Source organism: Aspergillus alliaceus, assembly GCF_009176365.1.
Source record: "Aspergillus alliaceus strain CBS 536.65 unplaced genomic scaffold BDW43scaffold_28, whole genome shotgun sequence".
NCBI lineage: Eukaryota > Fungi > Ascomycota > Eurotiomycetes > Eurotiales > Aspergillaceae > Aspergillus > Aspergillus alliaceus.
The window spans coordinates 1,288-21,274 of record NW_022474711.1 but is presented as its reverse complement, the minus strand read 5'-3'; the positions used below and the strand labels follow the sequence as shown (position 1 = coordinate 21,274).

Sequence of the window (19,987 nt, the reverse complement as noted above, 5' to 3'; positions counted from 1 at the left end):
TCGATCTGTTGTGGACAATGAAAGCGTTTGAAGATACAAATGTGCGCTGCACCGGCGCTTATGCTCCTTCTTGGAGTTGGGCCTTGGTCTGCGGAGGATAAGTACATATCTACGTTCCTGCTAGCTTTGGGGTTGGCTCCGTATGGCTAATCAAGTTCTGCCCTGCAAGAAGCGAGCCCCAGATCTCTTCATGTGGTCCAAGGGGAGTGATTATGCAATCTACAAAGCTAGATATTGAATGTTTTCTATATTATTATAGGTGGAGTGGTTTATCTTAGGAATTGGTGTTGTTTTCTGTTGAAACGCGGAGACTTCCTATGCTTGGAATACTCGACGTGTCGAGACAGGGCCTTTGTTACAGTGAAGATCCCTTGGAAAGTCAGATAATTACCCTTGTCTAGGCTTTTGGGTCTCAAGGCTTCGATTGAGGCTTAAACCAATCGAGCCAATATCTCTCCATTTAACTTTGTATTGAATGTCTCGACAGCTCCCCGAATTCTTCGCAGAGTCAAGTCTCTCAAATAGTAGAACTGCTTTGCTTGAAGCCCTTCTGTGGATTACTACATAGCTCTAGAGGGTTCATAGAGAGGGTTGCCCCCACACTTCCTCATGTTGGGGTTTATTTTCGAAAATATGTGTGATAACATACTTCTAGTAAGTAAATTCAGTTTTGTGCTGGCTCACTCACTACTTTGCCGGGCTATACTTAGTAACTAGCCGAGGGTATCATGTCTGAGAACCGAACGGACGGCGAGATTTTATTGCTTAAGTTTCAACACGATAGTATGCCCGGGCGCAGCTGAGGTGGATCAAGGTAACATTACGGAGTACATTAACCCTGATTCTGTCTAATGATTCAAAGTCGGACTATGACCTGGCCAACTAAGAATAACCGATCAATCCGATCGCTTAGAAATATACTTCGTGATGTGTCATAAAGTGGGTACGAATAAAAATAGACTAAGACAAGGATCCATCACAACCAGATATACGGAGTATAAACTTCTATATCAGAGGGTCTATTCCTCTACCATTAGAATCTTCTAAGTTATAGATCTCACAGCTGTTAAGTTTACAACGACTGTGTTTCTTGGCTTCTCTTTCTCAGATTATCCCCCTCGACCTGCAACATGTTGTCTTATACTGTTATTCTGGCTACCCTCTTTGCCTCCAGCATGGCTCAGTTCCCTCCATGTGGAGGACTTGGATCCTTCTGCAAGTCGACCTTCCGTTACGGACATACTCCCAACATGATCTGCGCTTGTCCTAGTGACAGCGTCTGCCAGGATCAAATCACGGTTGGAGACAGCTTCTATGCGTTCTGTATTCCTCAAACAAAGTATGTTATGAAATAAATTACATATCTATCTGGAGCTAATATATAATAGCTTACCCTCCAGCGAGAGCAATGGTAACTCGGTCAGCAGTTAAGATAAAGGAGTGGTGTCATGGTGATAGAGTTTTGATTAGGGAGGAATATCAGCGGAGGTCCTGTGAAATAGTAAGATGTTCAGTGATCATTAACATATCATGGCAAGGGTTTCTTCCTCATTGGGTTTTCCCCTATGCTGTTATGTAAATATGAGGATAAAGCTAAAGTCCTTGATCTTCACTGTGGACCATGACTCTCTTCTATTGACCTTAGTTCCCTGACATTATTATTAATCCTGCCACCTAATAATCTGAAACAAATGTCTTCCACCGGTACATATACGTTGCAACTTGCCTCTAAACCAACCAAGTAACCGGAGTACCCAGATTCTAGTATTTCTGACTTCCAGGATATCTTATTCTCTTCGATTGTTCAGGACCACAATCAGGGTAAAGGTTTTCCTTTGATGCTAATTAGCATTCCCTCCCTGCACTATATACCTTGAATTTTGGTCTGGACGAAAGAGGAGTTACACATACAGCTAGACCGACTCCCTCATGCTGCGTTATCGCTTGACAATGCTTTATAGACTATACAAATGAGAAGGCTGGTACATACGACCATAGGGTGTGGAAAACAGGGCTTCTCGTCCGCTCAGCCGTACTTAAGCCACATGTTGAACGCGGCCGACTGGAAAATGAGCCCTTTGGAAGTTGCTGCTTTATGGGTGAGCGCCGCTAAGGCGCAGGGTGAGTGTGGGTGATTTGGGTGATGTTGTCCAGGGCGCGGATGAGCAGGGTGAGCAAGTGGGTGAGCAAGCGGGTGAGCTAGACAACCCAGTAGGATTTTTGTGAAGTTAAATAGGGGCACTCGACCTGGTTATCCATCGCCTTTTTTTCCCCTTCGAGACACTTGTTCTCAAGTAGCGGCTTCAAGTGTGATCTTATACAGAAATCACTATGTCACATGATAAAAGCTCAGCGCTATCTGAGGTTGGTTGGTTGGTTATGTTTTACGGCCGTGGCTCACCGCCGAAGCGTGTAACCCACCATCCCCGATTGGGGCAAAGGCCGCCAGGAAGTAAGCCCTGGGTGTCTCTAACTAGTTGCTAGTTCTAGTTTTATGTACAAATAGGGGACTTTAGCACGTTTACATAGCTGAAGAAGAAGGCCTGCGGTAGCAGGTAGAGTTGATGCCAACTGCAGGGGTCCGCCTATCCTCCATGACCCAACTGCCTCTGCTGCCTAGTAAGTTTTTTTTTTTTTTTTTTTTTTTTTTTTTCTAGGGAAGGAAAGAGTGTTAACTCAGCCTTGCTGAGGTGGGGTGTATCGTGTGCAGATATCCTCATAGGATCGGATCTCAGATAGCTAGGCAGCTAGCTTGGCTGCGCCTTTTGGAGTTCCTAGTAAGTAGGGAATCATTTCAGAGGGGGGTCCCGGGGGTCGGAGCAAGCGTCTTTTTGCAATACAGCAGAAGAAGCAGTGGATTAGAGACTTCTTCTTACCACAGCGGCAGAGAAGGTGTGCGTCTTCATGGTTAAAGCGCTCATAGGAGTCTGAAAAGTCACCATGTCCTGTGCGTGCGGCCAGGATCCGCGAGAGAAGGGGGCGTGAGAGGCGTAGCTCTGCAGGGCACTTCGGAGAGGGGGTGATACATAGACCCCGGTATGGTTGTGGAGCCACAGGTTGCTAATGTCTCTGCAAAGCAGACATGGCATCTGCTCTTCTTAGTGAGGCGTACGAGTGCTTGATTAGAGAAGAGGGGTTCATAACAGTTCCCTTCTTTGCAGCTTGGTCAGCTATTTCATTCTCAGGTACTTGCGCATGATCAGGGACCCAGCAGAACCGTATAGAGCTCTATTAGTGTATGAAAACTTCTCATGTTTGAGCCAGGTTGAGGCAAGGGCCTGGAAGGATTCAAAGTCCTCCTGAGATGAGCCCGCGAATGGTGCTAAGAGACGTGTAGCCACCTCTAGATTGTCTAGGCAAATCTAGAGGTTGGTAGCAAATTGAGCTGTATGAAGTCCTAGGCTGCTTTAATCCCAGCCAAAGCTGCTTCAGCTTCAGTGTCAAAGACCTCTTTGTTCAGACCCAGGGGGAAGGTAGACTGGAGAAATTGCTTGCCAGACTGAAATAAAGCAAAGCCAGCATCTGTTATTCCATTTATTAGTTTTGAGCTGTTTGTAAAGGCCTTTATATTAGTTTCTGGGAGGGAAGAGTAGAAGTTCTGGAAATCAGCAGCTGCCTGCTTCTTTGACTGTGTGGGTGCCCTAATACACAGCTGGGCAGCTTCTCGTGGCTCCTGTTGGAGCCATAGGACATGTTTGGCAAGGGTTCAGTTGCTTTGATTCTGGCAAGGTCAGCACACGGCGTGCATATCAGCTTGTTGAAAAACCTGTGCGGGCTATCCTTGCTGCCCTCCTGCGGAGAGGGTGGTAGGGGTCCAGGAGGCGGAGGTGGACTGTAGCAGAGGCAGCTAAATAGTCAAGCCCAATCTTGGCTGGTAGAAGCCCTGACTCTCGATGGAGTGCAGATATTGATGTTGTATGGAAGACAGGGAGGACTGCCCTGGCCCTAGTTAGTATAATCTTAGTTATCTTATTAAGGAGACCTTGCACCCTGTTTGAGATTGACCCTGTATGGGGGTTCTGGGCATGGATGACCCGGCCACCAGATTTCAGCGCCAAAGTAGACTTTGCGGAGAACACAGGCTGTTATAGCTTGCCGCATGAGATATGGGTTTACCCCGCAACTGTTAAGGCCTTTGAAGTCATTTCTGTAACATGATACTAGAAGCTGAGCTTGTTATCGAAGAGGACCCTAGGTTATCTTAAGTAAGATCGGGCTCTATCTTCTAAGATATTAACTGGCCCTGCTGAAACCGAAGGCATGCAGCTGGGGTCTTGATCAGCCTTGCGTCGTGAGAAGTACATTAGCTCATATTTATCTGGAGCAAAGATGACTTCTTCTGAAGTGCCCCAGGCTAGGGTTTCCTGTAAGGAGATTCATAGGCTTTGACAGTTAGGCTCTAAGGTAGGGGATATTGCTAAGATAGCTGCGTCATCTGCGTAGCCAAATCCAGTCCTCGGGTTGCCCAGCTGGAACAGGGGGGCTAGATAGAGCATGAACAGGATAGGGATGTTGGTGAGCCTTGAGGTAGACCACAATATATAACTACAGTAGGCCCTAGCTCACCATCGAGCCGGATTTAAACTGAGCGTCCTGTAGCGAAGGAGGCTATCCAGCAAGTCATGTTATCAGACCAGCCTTGCATGCGTAGTCTGCAGACAAGTCTGCCTGGAAGAACCTCATCAAAGGCCCCTTTATCATGAGTCAGAGGTGTAGCTGTCTGTCTTTGGCTTAATACCTGCTCCACATCATGCAGTAAACAGGTAGTCAAGTCAATGACAGAACGAAGGGGTAAAGCACCGAACTGCTGACTAGTAAGTGTGACGGCCGATCAATATGATGACATTGGTGCTATCCTATCTAGAATTTCAAGCGTGAGGGGCTAGTATTACTAATTATATTTATACTCTATCTCTCCCCCCTCTTCCAATTGGATGGCCCAAAAGTTAGATTTGGCCATATAGATAATGCAGTGATCTTAGCTATCTTCCCGTCTCTGGAGACTAACTGCCAAAGTCTATCAGAATCCTTACAAGAGACTCTGAACTGGGGTTCTACAGAGGGAATTACTTTCACGCCAGATAAATATAAGTTAATACACTTTACGCAATACATGGCAGACCAAGATTCTAGCTGCACATTCTCAGTCTCAGCAGGCCAAGTCACAGTCTCTGAGAGCACAACTCGCCCATATCTATAATAGCTAGATATCCTTTTTAATAAGAAGCTTAGCTTTAAATATCATGTTAAGGATTTGGTATTAAAGGCCCTGACTGTTGTAAATACCCTCCGCAGCCTGTATTCTCCGCAAAGTCTACTTTAGCGCTGAAACCTGGTAGCTAGGCCGGGCACGCCTAGGCCCCCGTGCAGGTTCAATCTTAAATTAGGTCCAGGGATATTTACAGCAGATAACTAAGGTAATACTTGCTAGTTCCAAAGCGGTCCTCCCTGTCTACTATATAATCCTAATATCCATACTCCATAGGGAATCAAGACTTCTGCCAGCTAAAGTTAAGCTAGACTACATAGCTACCTCTGCCATAGTCTGTTTCTGCTACCTGGACCCCTACCACCCCCTTTACAGAAGAGCAGCAAGAATAGCCTAAACTAGCTACCAACTAGCCGCTTTATATATCGGGTATTGGCTTTACCTGAGTCAGAATAACTAAACCCACTATAATATGCTCTATAGCTCTTACAAGAATCACGAGAAACTGCCCAGCGGCAAATTAGAGCATCCACACAGCTAAAGAAACAGGCAGTAACTAGTTTCCTTAACTTCTATATATCTCTCCCAGACACTGATATAAAGATCTTTACGGTAAGCTCTAGACTAGCAAATAGAATAACAGACGCTGGCTTTGCTCTATACTAATCTAGAAAGCAATTCCTGCAATCTTTCTTCTCCCTCAGCCTAAACAAAGAAGTCTTTAATACTGAAGCTAAAGCAGTATTAGCTGGGATTAAAGCAGCTTTTAAGCTCCATATAGCTTACTATACTACTAATCTCTGGATTTGTTTAGATAATCCAGAGGTAGCCACACGGCTCCTATTATTATTCACAGGCTTATTACAGGAGATCTTTGAGTCCTTCAGGGCCATGGCCTTGACCTGGCTTACACGGGAAAGATTTCCATACACTGATAGCGGCTCTGTACGGGTCCTTTGGGTCCCTGGGTATATAGATATTGAAGGTAGCTGTTATAGATCCTCCTTCAAGTAAATAGTTATATGCCTCACTGCAACAGCATGCCAAAGCCAACACTGTATCTACTTTATAAAGACACTGGCAGTCTGTGGCTCTATAATCTTATCAAGATCTATGGATTATCTCCTTCCTCCAGTGCCCTGATAAGCTGCGAATTCTACATCTCCTACTTACACGGATTCTAGCAACTTGTACAGGATATGGCAACTTCACAACTTATCATGAGTGTTATAGTCACGAAGATACATATCTTCTCTGCCGCTATGGTGCAAGAAAATCCCCTATACATTTCTTCTGCCATGTTACAAAGAGACGCCTACCGCGATCTCCAGGTCCCCCTTCTAAAACAATCCCCTACTTGCTAGGCACTTCAAAAGGCGCAGTAAAACTAGCCGCCTGGCTGTCTTGAGACCAGTTTCTTTGAGAATATTTGCCCATAATAACCCCCATCCTAGCAAGACTGAGTTACTATATCTACTTCATTTTCTTTATTTCCTTTATTTTCTTTCTTTTCGAAAAAAAAAAAAAAAATACGCAGCGGAGGCAGAATGGGTCATGGAGTGTAGGCAGACCCGTGCAGCTGGCATTACCCCTCTACCAGCTACTGCAGGCCCTTTTATTCTTTCCTTTCTTGACTACGGCAGCTATGTAAACGCGCGAAAGTCCCCTACATGTACATAGAACTAGAACTAGCAGCTAGTTAGAGACACCCAGGGCTTACCCCCTGGCGGCCTTTGCCCCCATAGGGAATGGTGTGTCACATGCCTCGGCGGTGACACATCTGGAATTCTAGACAAGGAATGAGTGGCCAACCTTTGTTAACAGGAAATATTATTATATTAATGTCAGCTATCTCAGGCCCTTGTTTTGCAAAGAGATTAGAAAATAACAGACTTGATTGAGTGGAATATAAAGAATGTTGATCTAGATGGGTAGGCTCTCTTCACAGTGTTCCCAGAGCTGCTGCATGATCTTAGGTCCATACTCATCATTTGCTGCTGCCGCCATGACTATCTTTTTAGAGATAGGTAGGCTCTCTCCACAGTGTTCCCGGAGCTGCTGCATAATCTCAGGTCCATTTCCTTCATTTGCTGCAGCTGCCGTAACCACATCTTCAGAGATAGGTAGGCTCTCTCCACAGTGTATGCGGAGCTGCTGCATGATCTCAGATCCACACATTCTTTTATTTGCTGCAGCTGCCGTGACCACATCTTCAGAGATAGGTAGACTCTCTCCACAGTGTTCGCGGAGCTCCTGCATGATCAGAGGTCCACATATTCCTTCATTTGCTGCAGCTGCCTTGACCACATTTTCAGAGATAGGTAGGCTCTCTCCACAGTGTTCACGGAGCTGCTGCATTATCTGAGATCCATTCCTTTTATTTGCTGCTGCCGCCGTGACCACATCTTCAGAGATAGGTAGGCTCTCTCCACAGTGTATGCGGAGCTGCTGCATAATCTCAGATCCACACATTCCTTCATTTACTGCGGCCGCCGTGACCACGTTTTTAGAGATAGGTAAGCTCTCTCCAAAGTGTTTACAGAGCTGCTGCATGATCTCAGGTCCATTTCTTTTATTTGCTGCAGCTGCCATGACCACATTTTCAGAGATAGGTAGGCTCTCTCCACAGTGTTCGCGAAGCTGCTGTATAATCTCAGGTCCATTTCTTTTATTTGCTGCAGCTGCCGTGACCACATCTTCAGAGATAGGTAGGCTCTCTCCACAGTGCATGCGGAGCTGCTGCATAATCTCAGATCCACGCATTCCTTCATTTGCTGCTGCCGCCGTGACCACGTCTTCAGAGATAGATAGGTTCTGTCCACAGCGTTGCAGTAGATATCTTATTTGGTCTTTAGGATATTCTATCTTCAGCATCTGTATTATAATATCCCCAACGATAAGTGATATGCCATGCTGTCTTTTTACTTTTTCAGAAGGTTTCTCTTGGTAATATGGTGCCACAGAAATAAGCTCTCTTTGATATCTGGGTCCATTGTTGCTTTCCTTATCAGCTAAGGATATTTTCCAGGTCACATAAATGTCATTGATGGATTCCTGTATAGGAAAGCTGTTTCGAGCAGGAACCATATCAGGGATTTTTATATTTCCTCCTGGCTGAAGTTTTACCGTGCTCACAATAACAGTGAAGTGATCGTTGCAAAGCTCAATAATAATAGGACTTGGAGCTCCCTGTAAAAGACAGATAATATTACCTTCCTGAATTGATTCTGCGGAAGCTTGCAGTGTCCACTGGGTGCCCCATATATTTCTGTAACCTAGCAAATGAGCAGTATTATTATAGTTTATATTGATCTGTTGATAGCCATACTTGGAAATTCTCTCTTCAACAGAACCAACATAACCTAGAACCCATCCCTTTCCTTTAATCACAGCGACCGGTATTTCAAGCCATGTCTCCACAGAGCATGCACCTGGAAATATATGCATAGCGATCTTCTTGTAGACGTCATTCCATTGAAGACGGTAGTTTGGTTTCAAATCGGTTTTATCCGCATCTTCTACACTTAAGCCTAGCAATGCGTAAACTTTATCATGCAGTATAGTGGCATGATGATTGCGATACATATCCAGCAATTCCCCTATAGCAAGTGTTCCACGAGAAACAATTTCATACCTTGGCCGGGAAAGTGCACCCCTTATAAGGTGAACGACTGGACGGATAGTCCTTGGTAAATTAAGGGAGTACCCCAAGGTACTGAGGCCCTCACAGAAAACATGCCCATTTATTTCCACAGAGCCACAGATCATAGAAATACATCGTGCGACACCAACCTCCTGAAGCACCTATCACAGCTGGTTAGACTTATATATAGATATTTTGATTCCTTCTTACCCATATACGTTGGAACCATTCCCGCTGTAACAACTTCAAGCAGGCATCGTTACTTGTCTTCTGGCTCTGACCTAGTAAATATTTATCCTGTAGACTCTGGTCTTCTGCAAGGCGGTGAATTGTTTTAAGCGCGTTATCACCGTCCTCTATAGCTTCTCCCAGCCAGACAATAACGCGATCGGCTTGTGCATAGATCGCCCGCATAAGGAGGATTTGTATGCTCTTCTCATCGTTGTCATCTTGGTCAATACATATTGCATCAACCCATATAGTTCTCTCCAGCTGAGGGTCTCGGAGATGCAACAAGGCTGTATAAAGATTCTGCGTAACAGGGAGGGCAATTCTGTTCAGAAATATTGTACATGGTTTACTTTCACTGCCCCATACATAAGATAGCGCCTCGTAGAGATGCTTTCTGCCACTCCTTTCCGGTAAAACATAGTTGAAGAGCTCGCATTTTATCTGGGGATCATCTTTCTCAGGCGGCAAAAGACGGACTAGACGAGTAGTATTTGGCCCGAGCTGAAGCGTTGAATAGGGGGTGTGTTTTGATTTTGGACACATGGGTTACAGCGAGATAGATCTTTTCACTTCTAGAGGGAAGATACACAAGGCCGTTTCGGGGCCAAGGAGGAGAGATGTTATTATTCTAGCGAAGTCAAATATAAGCATTCTGGCTTCTAACCATCTTAAATCAACTTTATGGAGGGGATACTCGTTGTTAGTACTAACTTAGGTGGGTCACCATACATGACGTGGCCAGGTTTAATAGGCCTAATTACAAGGCTGAGTTATTTGCTCAAGCTGAACTTAGGAGGGGTTGTGAGCTTGTGATATACATTAAACAACTTAATGCCACCTAGCCAGGCATTACAAGGATATGATTATAGAAAACCTTTAGCGTAGATAATATGAGGATCCATTGACATCCAACATAGGCGGTAAAGACAAACAATACTTTGAAAATAAAATATATAGGCCTTTGGTCTGGTATGATATACACAATCTGGTTATAATACCCTTTTGTACTTTACCATGCTTACGCGGACTAATGATGGTCCGAGTCTATATCTCAAAGGAGCTTAGCGTGGTTTCACCCCCAGGGTTGCTGAAACAATCGAAGAGTTTAAGTGGTGACACCAGTATCCGGACAGATGTACAAATATCGCGTTCTGAATAAATAGCTAAACCAGATTTTTGGATAAGCAAAAGTAGCTTTTCAATGTGATAGCATATTTAAATATCTCGATATCTCCTATTGTACTCGCATCTTCTAACCATAAGTTCCTAAGTAATCTACATAGTATATTATGTCACTTTACACTAAACAGTATAATGCTGCCGCACCTTTAATTGTGTCACTCCTCTAGAGCCCGCCAGGAGGGTAATTCAGCTAGATAGTGAAGCAGCTCAAGTCTCTGAACACCTAGATCCAAGCCAAAAATAGTTACTACAGGCAAAGATAAGATAACAGGATATTCGATCTAGATCTCTTCTCTAGATCGTATAATTAGATTAAAGAGACTGCTACTACATATCATAATTCCCGCGACACGAAGACATTCAGAAAAGTGCAGGCTACATTAAAGAATATTATAATAAGGCTTCACTGGCCAGACACCTGGAATACTAAGTAGAAGCAGTTTATAGAATATTATTAAAGTCTACCTAAATAGCAGTCTGGAAAGAGATTATTTAAGAAGCGTCACGGGTAAGCCTTAGGCTTATGGCCCCGATGGCAAGTTGCGATACTATATATACCGCGCCTGGGAAATCAACTCCGATCGGAGTTGATCATAGTGGATCTTTTACCTAGTGGAAAGATCCTACGTATCGAATTGCTAATCCCAGGAGTAATCCTTTACACTTATGGGGTGATCAGCCTACTGAATTGCATAGGCAAGGTAGTAGAAAAGGTGGCCGCTGAGGCTATTTCTAGCCATGCTGAGGTATCGAGGGTTCTATATCCAGGACAGATGGGGAGCCGCAAGCAGCGCAGTGCAATTAATGCAGTAGCCTGCCTGATTCAGGAGGTCTATCAAGCGTGGGGTCAGAAACAGCTGGTAGGAGCCCTTTTCATGGATATAAAGGGGCTTTTGACCATGTAGATACTGCAAGGCTAGTGAAGCACATGCTACATCTAGGCCTAGACATAGATCTCTATTAATAGATACAATTATATCTAGCAAACTGTAGGATACAGCTAGTGATTGACTAACAGGTGTGTTCTGTACAGCTGATTGAATCAGGGGTCCTATAGGGCTCACCAGTATTCCCTATCCTTTTCATTATCTATCTAGGGGCGATCTTCAATGCTATTAAGCAAGCAGTTCCTGGTATCAGAGTGTTATCTTATGCAGACAATATAAGTTTGCTGATATCGGCCAGCTCAGTATAACAAGCCTGCCAGAGATTAGAGCAAGCTGCTAGTATAGCTATTGAACAGGGTAAGCAACAGGTAATCCAGTTTAACACAGTAAAAATAGAAGCAGTTATCTTTCTAAAGAAAAGAGGCAAGAAGCTTAAGGACCAGATTTAATAGGCTAAGATCTAGATAAAAGGATATAGAGTCTAATTTAACTCTAAAGCTATATAATGACTTGAAGTATGGCTGGATAAAGATCTTATCCTAAAGGCATATTATCATATCTATCTATATAAAGTATGCAAGGCAGAGATCTAGATATAAGCTCTATACTAAGAACAAGATCTATTACCAGGTCTAGTATAATATATTCAGGTAGCTGCTTTATAGGCAGTAGCTCTATACAGAGCAGAGCTCTGGTAGCAGGGTCAAAAGAATTAAGTTATAGATATCGAATATATAATAAATTAGCAGATATATTTAATTATAGGAATACTAAAAACTATCCTAATTAAGCTATTTATTAAAGAAGCAGCTCTATATCTAGTAGAAGCTCTATTAGATAGATACTAGAGATAATATACCCTAAGACTACTAAGACTGCCTAAAGACTATCTAGCTCAGGCTATTCTACTGATTAGCTCTCGCATGGGAGACTGCTATACATTAGCCTAGGAAATAGTCTATAGATAACTGACTATAGGCAGAAGACCCTAAGATTTAAGGCCTATAGAATCTAGGTCAGTATCTAGCAGCCAGAATAGCTAGTATCTTGAAAATAGATTTCTTAGCAGAATTTAAAGAAGTAGTGGAGACTTTTCCTAAGGTATTTCCAGGTACTATACTAGTTCCTGTAGAGAAAGAAGCTCTTAAGCAGGTAATGGCCTTCTATAAGGCCTAACAGTGTAGTCAGATAGATTCTATCTAGAGAATAGACAGACTAGTACAGGCATTGCATAGCTAGAGCTTTTAGATATATAGAAGACTAAGTAAGTACTGCTAGGGCAGGGAAAAGAGATATTCAATACAGAACTAGTAGATATGTATAAGGCACTTGAAATATCCAAGTAGATGGGATATAAAGGCTCTGTTAGGGTTCTATTAGACTCCTAAGCAGCCATAGCTTAACTACAAGACAATAGAACTGGCCTAGGGTAAAGTTAGTTAATTTAGGCCCAAGGTACAGCTTAAAGTCTTCAGAATTAAGGATATTAAATCACTATTTAATAGATCCCAGGCTATCAAGAAATCTTAGAGAATAAGAAGGCTAACTAAGCTGCTAAGATAGCTACAGAAAAGGCCCCTAGAGATATAGACAGGAGCCTCAGTCCAGTATACCTACATAGAGCATATACTGAGATAAACCAGGCCCAGAGATAACAATAGCTAGTACAGGCCCTGGAGAAATAATCCTACAGGGCCTAATAGCACTATAGCCCCCAGAAAGAATAGAAACTAGATTCAGTAATAGAAGCAGTACCAAAACAGCTTGCTCGATCGCCTGCGCGAGCAGCTCCTGGGACAATAGATACCCTACCCTGTCGCGCGAGTTAGGGTAAGCTCAATGGTGGATTATATATCGTCTGCATTTGCCCTCTCCGGGATGAAATAGAGCTGCGATACCAAAGATATATACATTACTGGACACGAGTAAAGCCCGGGTACATAACAAGACTAACAGTGGCAGTATCAGGACCTAGGCCGAACCTGCCTGGGGCACCAAGTCCGCTCTATTCACTGATTGATCTGATTCTACAACACAAAATCCCACAGTTCTCGTATAATAGAATCCTTTCTTTCTTTTTCTCTTCCTTCTCTACATTTGATGTTTTGTTAGATCGCCACGTTAGATATCAATGTGAATAGGATCATCACAGGCAGCAGAAAGAAAAGACCCAACGGGACATTGCCAGTGTCAGTCAAAATGGCTCGAGTTGTCGGCAAAGGGTCACGGTCCTTGCAGCAGTGGAGGCCACAGACCGACTATGAGCGATGGCTCGAAGAACACAATGAAAACTACCAGCCAGGGTAGGATGCACAGTACCATCCATCTATTCCGGGTTACAATGGTCAAGTCCCTGTATATCACCGTGAAATAGAGGACAGCCCGCGTCAAAGGGCTGATAGTGTCCATTCGACACAATCTGATATCACGCATCTCCAATCGTATAAGCCTCATGGCGAGTTCTTACGCCAAGTGAGTGCTGGGCCGCCTTCCGCACTGGGAGATGCTTTGGCCGACAGTGCTCGAGGGCATTGCCCATATCAGTTGGACCTATTTTTTGTCGTAGTTATCGCACTCCTACAGATTGCAAAGTACCTTGAAAAGAGACGCCGTCGTGCAGCTGCTCCTTCAATTCCTGGACAAACAGTCTATTAATCTTCACAGCGACGAAAAAATTCCAGTATAAGTTTGCACGCTATAGAGATGGAGTGGAACAGCTATGATAGCTGTGGGAGCTTGACTCTCTGTTTCTTGCTTCTTTTCTATCATTGCTACTTCTACAGGAGAATATGCCAATGACATCTGTATCTTACTCTGCCATCCTCCGGCCTGCCCGTTATCATGTAATTAGCCCGCTGCCATGGTGTCTTGAAAAAGAAAAAAATAAATAAATAAATAAAAAAAAAAGGAAAAGAAAACGGAAAAGGAATGTAAGAGAAACGAAGAAAGAAAAGAAATATATAGCATAGTCTCTCCTGGATGTACCAGACGGCGAGCACGAAGCCTCCTACCGTATTATTACCATTAATCCTATAATGGGAGATGTTCTTCTGATACCTTCTCTGTGCTCTCAGAGACTGAGCTTCGCCCCCTCCCCCCCACCCTTCCCCCGGCCCGTGCTGGTCTAATGTAGGTCTAATCTGATCCGTCGTTGCCGCAGTCATCTTACAGGAAACCAGTCTCGTAGTTAGGCGCCATTTCATAGAATTGGCGTGATGTAACTCTACCATGCTAATCCGTATTGTCGATCCAATTTCGGTCGCAATAAAGATTCACATTGGCCGAGGGCATGGTTGGTGTGTGGATACAGGCTTGTAACTAAGGCCTCCGCTATCGTTCGTCTTTGGTTAAGTGGGTACCTGCTAAGATAAACCTTGCATAAGTCAAACATTTGGTGTCGATCAACCAGTCAAAGAATTGAAACCCTATTCCCGATCATATGATACCGTCTGGATGGTCGATCCATATCGGCTAATTGGCCAGCCTTGCCCTCATAGGAGATTGTTTCCTAGTTCTCCATGCAGTAGTTCATCCGTATACGAGTGAGCTGAACAGTATCATAAGAGACATTTTAGCTGGTTGCAAGGTATTTATCTTGGTCGTTAATCAAAGAGAGTGATGGAACAACTATTGCTCAAGGCCCCAACAGTCCCCAATAGCCATATGCTTCATAGAAGTTATATAGATAATGCCCTGGGCTACTTACTATTTCGCATTGGTAACAATCTCGTCGAACCCAGGCGGATACATTTGGGTATAGTTTCCTATCTTGACTGCCCCGCAGCCTCTACTATACTGTGCAGCACATCCCAGCTTTGCCGTCGGATAATAAACCTTAGTCGGGTGTTTCTAGGGTCAGACTTAAAGCCCCAGAATAGCTTTTCATGGCAAGCCTGTCAATCACAATCAAATTATATCAGGCCTCTCAACAAGTCACAACTTACAAGTCGAACTATAGTGAAAGGGCGTTCACATTAAGTCTTATTTATTACCATACACTCAAAAACTTTTAGTGTTTCACTAGTCATTGACCGAGAGCGTCATCCCGAGAGAGTCTTTCGAGGATCAGACATTAATGTATAACGATGGATGATTGTCTATTGGGTACCCCAACCAGCTCTTGCCCATACACGACCCCAGTAAGAATTAGAGCTGAACCCCGGTTCCCCACAGTTGCCATATTAAATCCCGATGTAGGTCCACAAATGCCCAACTCTCAGCGTGGACGCGAAATCTACCTAGTCACAGGCTGGTGGGACAAGTTCTAAAGCTCAAGCCAGGGGGTCCAATCAATGCTAGACTTACTAGCTTTTTCCACTCCGGTCAGCAAAAGCTTATTTGTGGAGAGAGAGGACTAAACCAACGTAGTAGCTACATTATTGCCTCCAGTACATCAGGGGTCAGTTCAAGAAAGAAGAAAGATAGACTAAAGAAAGGTTTATAGATACAACTAGATTAGCTATAGTAAGCCGAGATCAATCCAAAATACAGCCTAATCCTGAAGTTGACGTTTCATTAGTAACAAATCAAGTCCTTTTCAATAAATAAAGGAAAGATGTGTTAGATACACTATTCAAATACTAATAAAGTACAAAAGAATCTAATTCATCATGCATTGGTCATGCTGCAAATACTCTAAACGAAAGAATAAGGTATTATATGCGTAAATCGCCAGTCGTACTATGCAGGCTGCTGGTAGGGTTTTCCACTAGATGAATTAGCACCTAATACAGTATCATGACTCCCTTTTCCCTCTAGGCAAATATTCAGGATGCCGATAGACAGATACATATGTCTATGCTTCATTAACGGTCCCCATTGGCCTCTAGTAATATTCAAAGTCTGTGAGCGACATCCCTGTTGCCGGTGTTTCGCAGGATGATTGGCTTTTCGTAATTTCATCAAAGTATATCTATCTGCCCAGACTTTCATAAGTGTTAGTCATATAATAGGTCTATGTGGAGATAATGTAGGCACTCACGCACCGTATTCCTTGAGATAGATTTATCCGTCTCTATCAAAAGGCCCGAAGACTTTCTTAGGCAGAAGGGACTGTATATTAAGGATCTAGAAATCATCATGGATGGCATTTTATACCCGAAGCGTCATAAATCAGGTGATTTCATTACTTATCCTCACGATTTGTTCGTCCACTTTTTGCCACTCGAATTTCTGTCGGGGTTGCGCACTAGTTGGTATGAGAAATTAAACCCGTAAGCCAGTCAGTAATATACCATCCTATCGTTAGTGTATTAATAGAATTACAGACGCGCGATTTCAGGTGCGCAGGGAATCGTCCTTAACATCCCTGACCAGGGTTCTGGAGGCGCCCGGCAATAGTGCGCCCTTCTCTTGCACTAAGGACGCCCTAGTAAGACGTGTCCTAAGTCAGCGCATACTCAAAGTTAGATCGGGTGAACGAGTTCAAAGCTGACGCAGTGGGAGGTGAACTGACTCAGCCTCGGCTCAATAGATAATAATCTAGGAATATTCTCAGGGCCCCTACTTGGTTCTTCCTACCTGTCAATTCCTTTCATCCGAACCGACCGCCAAAAGATGACTCCCACGTTGGACCCCCCGGAATCTTCTCTGATAGAGCAGGTTAACTCTCCACCAAAAGTATCTTTACAAATCCTCGGGACGCATAGTACGAACGAACAGATCAAAGTGATTGATTTTGATCTCTGGATCGACTGTTCGAAAGTAGTAGGAATCAGATCTGGGAAGTTCTTGACGAACAGAGAAAGCGATTGCCGGTCCTGGAATCACTCCGCCAACCAGGACAGCTGCAACTTCGAGGAGATATTGGATGGCTGGCTTAATGACTGGATGAGTAATAGTAGGGACGGGCGATCGTATGCTTTCCTAGCCCAATATCTAGTACTATGCTAATAGAACCCCGGGTTTCAGCTGGACGCTTTCTAAATTAGTTTCTTTTCCCGATGACGATTGCGCTGCGATGAAAGCTCATATAGAGAGGCTGGCACGCAACACAGCCTACGATGGGTCTATTGAGGTAGTGTTTCACACTCCATCAGTAGAGGCAGACGCCTTAGCCGAGAAACACAAGGTGCAAATTCGAGCGGAGTGGAGTTTTGATTGTCCTTTTACTCCCGCAGATCAGGTATGGAACGAGCTGGTAATGAACGCAATGGTCGACCGTAAGAAGGGCTGGATCTCTCCGAATGAGCCAAAGCTACCCTACGGGATGTCTCCATTCCGAAGGGCTATCAGACATGATAATAATTCCAGGATTGTATCGCAGGAGCAGGATGCGGATGGGTTTACGCGCTCAATACGGCAATTCTCACGATAGGGCTGTGACGGTTCATCATGAAAAGGAGTTAGGTCAATATGGACGAACAGCTTTGTTATTACTCTTGTCGCTCTGTGTTATTGTTATTATTATTGTTGTTGTTGTTGTACTGTGGCTCTACTTTCATTGTTAATGGGTTACATTGCGTTCGATGTTGTGGAATAGAAGTTGTTAAACTAGGCGCTGATGAGCTTTCTGCTTAGGAGCAGGTTTATTTGATTAAGCATTGAGTCATTTGCATGAGCAAGCTATATCGCTGGCTGCTCTGAAGAGTAGTAAATACCATGAATTGTTGAAAATCTACATGTAGCAGGACGTCTAGCATTTTAGTAAACTGTATTGCCTATTGTACAGTACAGTACATCAGTCTCGCATCCCTTGTTGGTAAGAATGAGTGAAATCAAGACTTGTTCGGGAAGACGCAAGTAAGAGAGGAGAATATGGAGTATCGCGCTTAATACGATAGCCGAATAGGAAGTTCTAAGACTCACACATCCTAGTAGAGCTACATCGCTCACTATCGTACAGTATTATAGCTCCTAGGGATTTTCGCGTCTATTGTGTTGTGGTTTTAAATGGTGATCTTTTATTATATACAACTTGTCCATATTTAGATTTGTCTTGTCGAAAAATAACCACGCTTGTGTTTAAAGTATTGTGAATCAAGTTTGGGGAAAAGGTATCAGTAGGCTTTCATACCGTCGCTGCAACAAGTTAGGGCTATTTAAGTCATGTGCCATGTTGGGGTAACTGTCATGGAAGAGAATGTATTCAAAACGGAAGTAAATCGAGTATAGCCCCTAAAGATCTTACTAAAAGTACGTTCTCTATTGCCGTAGTTAAACATTTCCCTCTCTCCGAGACAGGACAAAAAGCCTGATCTTTGACGTTGGGAATGAAAATCGAAGACCACAAGGGCAAAAACATGCCACCATACTCGGGGATATTTTCACACCTTAGGTAACGGAGAGACTCGATGATACTTGACCTTACTAATACAGTATAGAGTCTGGCTGTTGCAGAATGAGAAACAGGCTGAGAGACCGTTTAAGGTGATGCTACCTGTACTATATCCATTTATGAACGGAGCAGCCACCGAAAGAATTGCCAACCATGCGAGTTACATCAATGCAATACTGACTTTTGACTTATTGCTACACATCCTTCCATATGTACTTTTAACTCAATCCCCTTGTCCTTGCCCATTGCCTTTTAATAATCCCAGAAACAGATTGTGATCCCACGCGAAAGACCCATACAGTACATTTACTACCAGAAAGAGCAACGCCACGCTGTACAGCGTCTCAAATGACATCCTGATTGCCTGTCATCGTGTAACGAAGGCGGCGGGAGCCGGACTTGCAGGCATATCGACTTGGTATGCGTTTGTGCCAGATAATCCTATCTCAATCAGACATGCTGTGATGATTTGCCATGAAGCAACTCACTGGACATATAGTGATACTCGAAAATCCCTTCTTCCAACTGTATTTCGGCACTTTCTGCGCTTGCCTGGCTACCTTTCGGTGTGGTTGTATGTCGAGCTTTATCGGGACCTAAAGCGCATATGTGCCATGTTAGAAGACGGAAGAAAGAATGGAACAATCTCAAGAGCTTACGATTCCGAGACAGGCGATGTTTGAGCCACTTTGGCTGGCATTTCCCCAACGATAAGATGAAGACCGGGACGCCAAAGATAACTGCCAGAGAGCCAAAAACAATGTAAGGAATAGTATCAGTTGAAAGAGCCATGGTAGAAACAATTCAAAAACGAGAAGGGTACTTGAAGTGAAAACGAAAGCTGAGTGAAAATGCAAATAAGACGAGAGAGGATTGGGTATCGAAGCCTTATAAACATCTCTCAAGCCATATAAGTTGTCTGTATAGTGATAGATAAAAAAAATAAAACTTAATCTTTAGTACAGCGAGTAGATTCGTGTCGATCTATCCCGAAACTGAAGTGTTGAGAGGAATTGATGAGGGTAGAGTGCCTGGTTGTCAAGCCACCAGAGGTTCTTCAATGGTAACATGATTGATAGGCTGAGGCTTAGGTCATCTGGACATTATTGAAAAGGAATATCCATAGAATTAGAAATGTTCAAAATATCGAAAGTTTCCGAGACTGTTGTGGACACCGAATAGGCACTGGCATGCGGATGCCCTGGCCAACAGTTTTGCATAAACCAGGATGTATTTGGCAACAGAAAGAAACAGTGAGATGATGTGCGATGCGCTCAATCCCTTCGTTTCGGAATTTACACAGCCAACTGAGCCACCAATGGCACTGGTAGAGACAATCAGGCTGCTAGGGTTGACCCTATCGGCAAGTGTATTTTGGGAATAAGGGAATAAAGGGGATATAATGGCACCTGCAACTTTCACCTCATTGAAGGATACTAGTGGTAATAATCATAAATAGAGACACTTCCAAAAAAGAATTAAAAATTAAAAAAATAAAAATAGCAACAACTATAGTGTGCGTGTTCACTGTACTTTTGATGCCATGATCTGAGCGTAGT

The 19,987-nt window shown here is 43.7% G+C and overlaps 5 protein-coding genes across 5 annotated transcripts; 3 read left to right on the top strand and 2 right to left on the bottom strand.

The window, feature by feature from the left end:
* Positions 1-1,064: 1,064 nt before the first annotated feature.
* Positions 1,065-1,641, top strand: BDW43DRAFT_279236 (uncharacterized protein). Its single transcript, XM_032042276.1, has 2 exons — positions 1,065-1,339; positions 1,389-1,641. The coding sequence occupies exons 1-2, from the start codon at positions 1,131-1,133 to the stop codon at positions 1,429-1,431; spliced, it is 252 nt and encodes an 83-aa protein (XP_031899200.1). The 5' UTR covers positions 1,065-1,130; the 3' UTR covers positions 1,432-1,641.
* A 5,491-nt stretch (positions 1,642-7,132) lies between these two features.
* On the bottom strand, positions 7,133-9,696 carry BDW43DRAFT_320109 (HET domain-containing protein; the record flags this gene model as incomplete). Its single annotated transcript, XM_032049028.1, has 5 exons — positions 9,063-9,696; positions 8,294-9,013; positions 8,000-8,263; positions 7,316-7,570; positions 7,133-7,222 (listed from the first exon to the last, which is right to left on the bottom strand). Exons 1-5 carry the CDS (start codon positions 9,624-9,626, stop codon positions 7,133-7,135), a joined length of 1,893 nt encoding a protein of 630 aa, XP_031899199.1. The 5' UTR covers positions 9,627-9,696.
* Positions 9,697-13,351: 3,655 nt separating this feature from the next.
* Positions 13,352-13,807, top strand: BDW43DRAFT_312047 (uncharacterized protein; the record flags this gene model as incomplete). Its single annotated transcript, XM_032047289.1, has 2 exons — positions 13,352-13,455; positions 13,534-13,807. The coding sequence occupies 2 exons, from the start codon at positions 13,352-13,354 to the stop codon at positions 13,805-13,807; spliced, it is 378 nt and encodes a 125-aa protein (XP_031899198.1).
* A 2,836-nt stretch (positions 13,808-16,643) lies between these two features.
* Positions 16,644-17,735, top strand: BDW43DRAFT_279232 (uncharacterized protein). Its single transcript, XM_032042275.1, has 2 exons — positions 16,644-17,007; positions 17,063-17,735. Exons 1-2 carry the CDS (start codon positions 16,709-16,711, stop codon positions 17,466-17,468), a joined length of 705 nt encoding a protein of 234 aa, XP_031899197.1. The 5' UTR covers positions 16,644-16,708; the 3' UTR covers positions 17,469-17,735.
* A 1,060-nt stretch (positions 17,736-18,795) lies between these two features.
* BDW43DRAFT_312045 (uncharacterized protein) lies at positions 18,796-19,220 on the bottom strand (the record flags this gene model as incomplete). Its single annotated transcript, XM_032047288.1, has 3 exons — positions 18,796-18,869; positions 18,917-19,024; positions 19,088-19,220. The coding sequence occupies 3 exons, from the start codon at positions 19,218-19,220 to the stop codon at positions 18,796-18,798; spliced, it is 315 nt and encodes a 104-aa protein (XP_031899196.1).
* Positions 19,221-19,987: the final 767 nt, after the last annotated feature.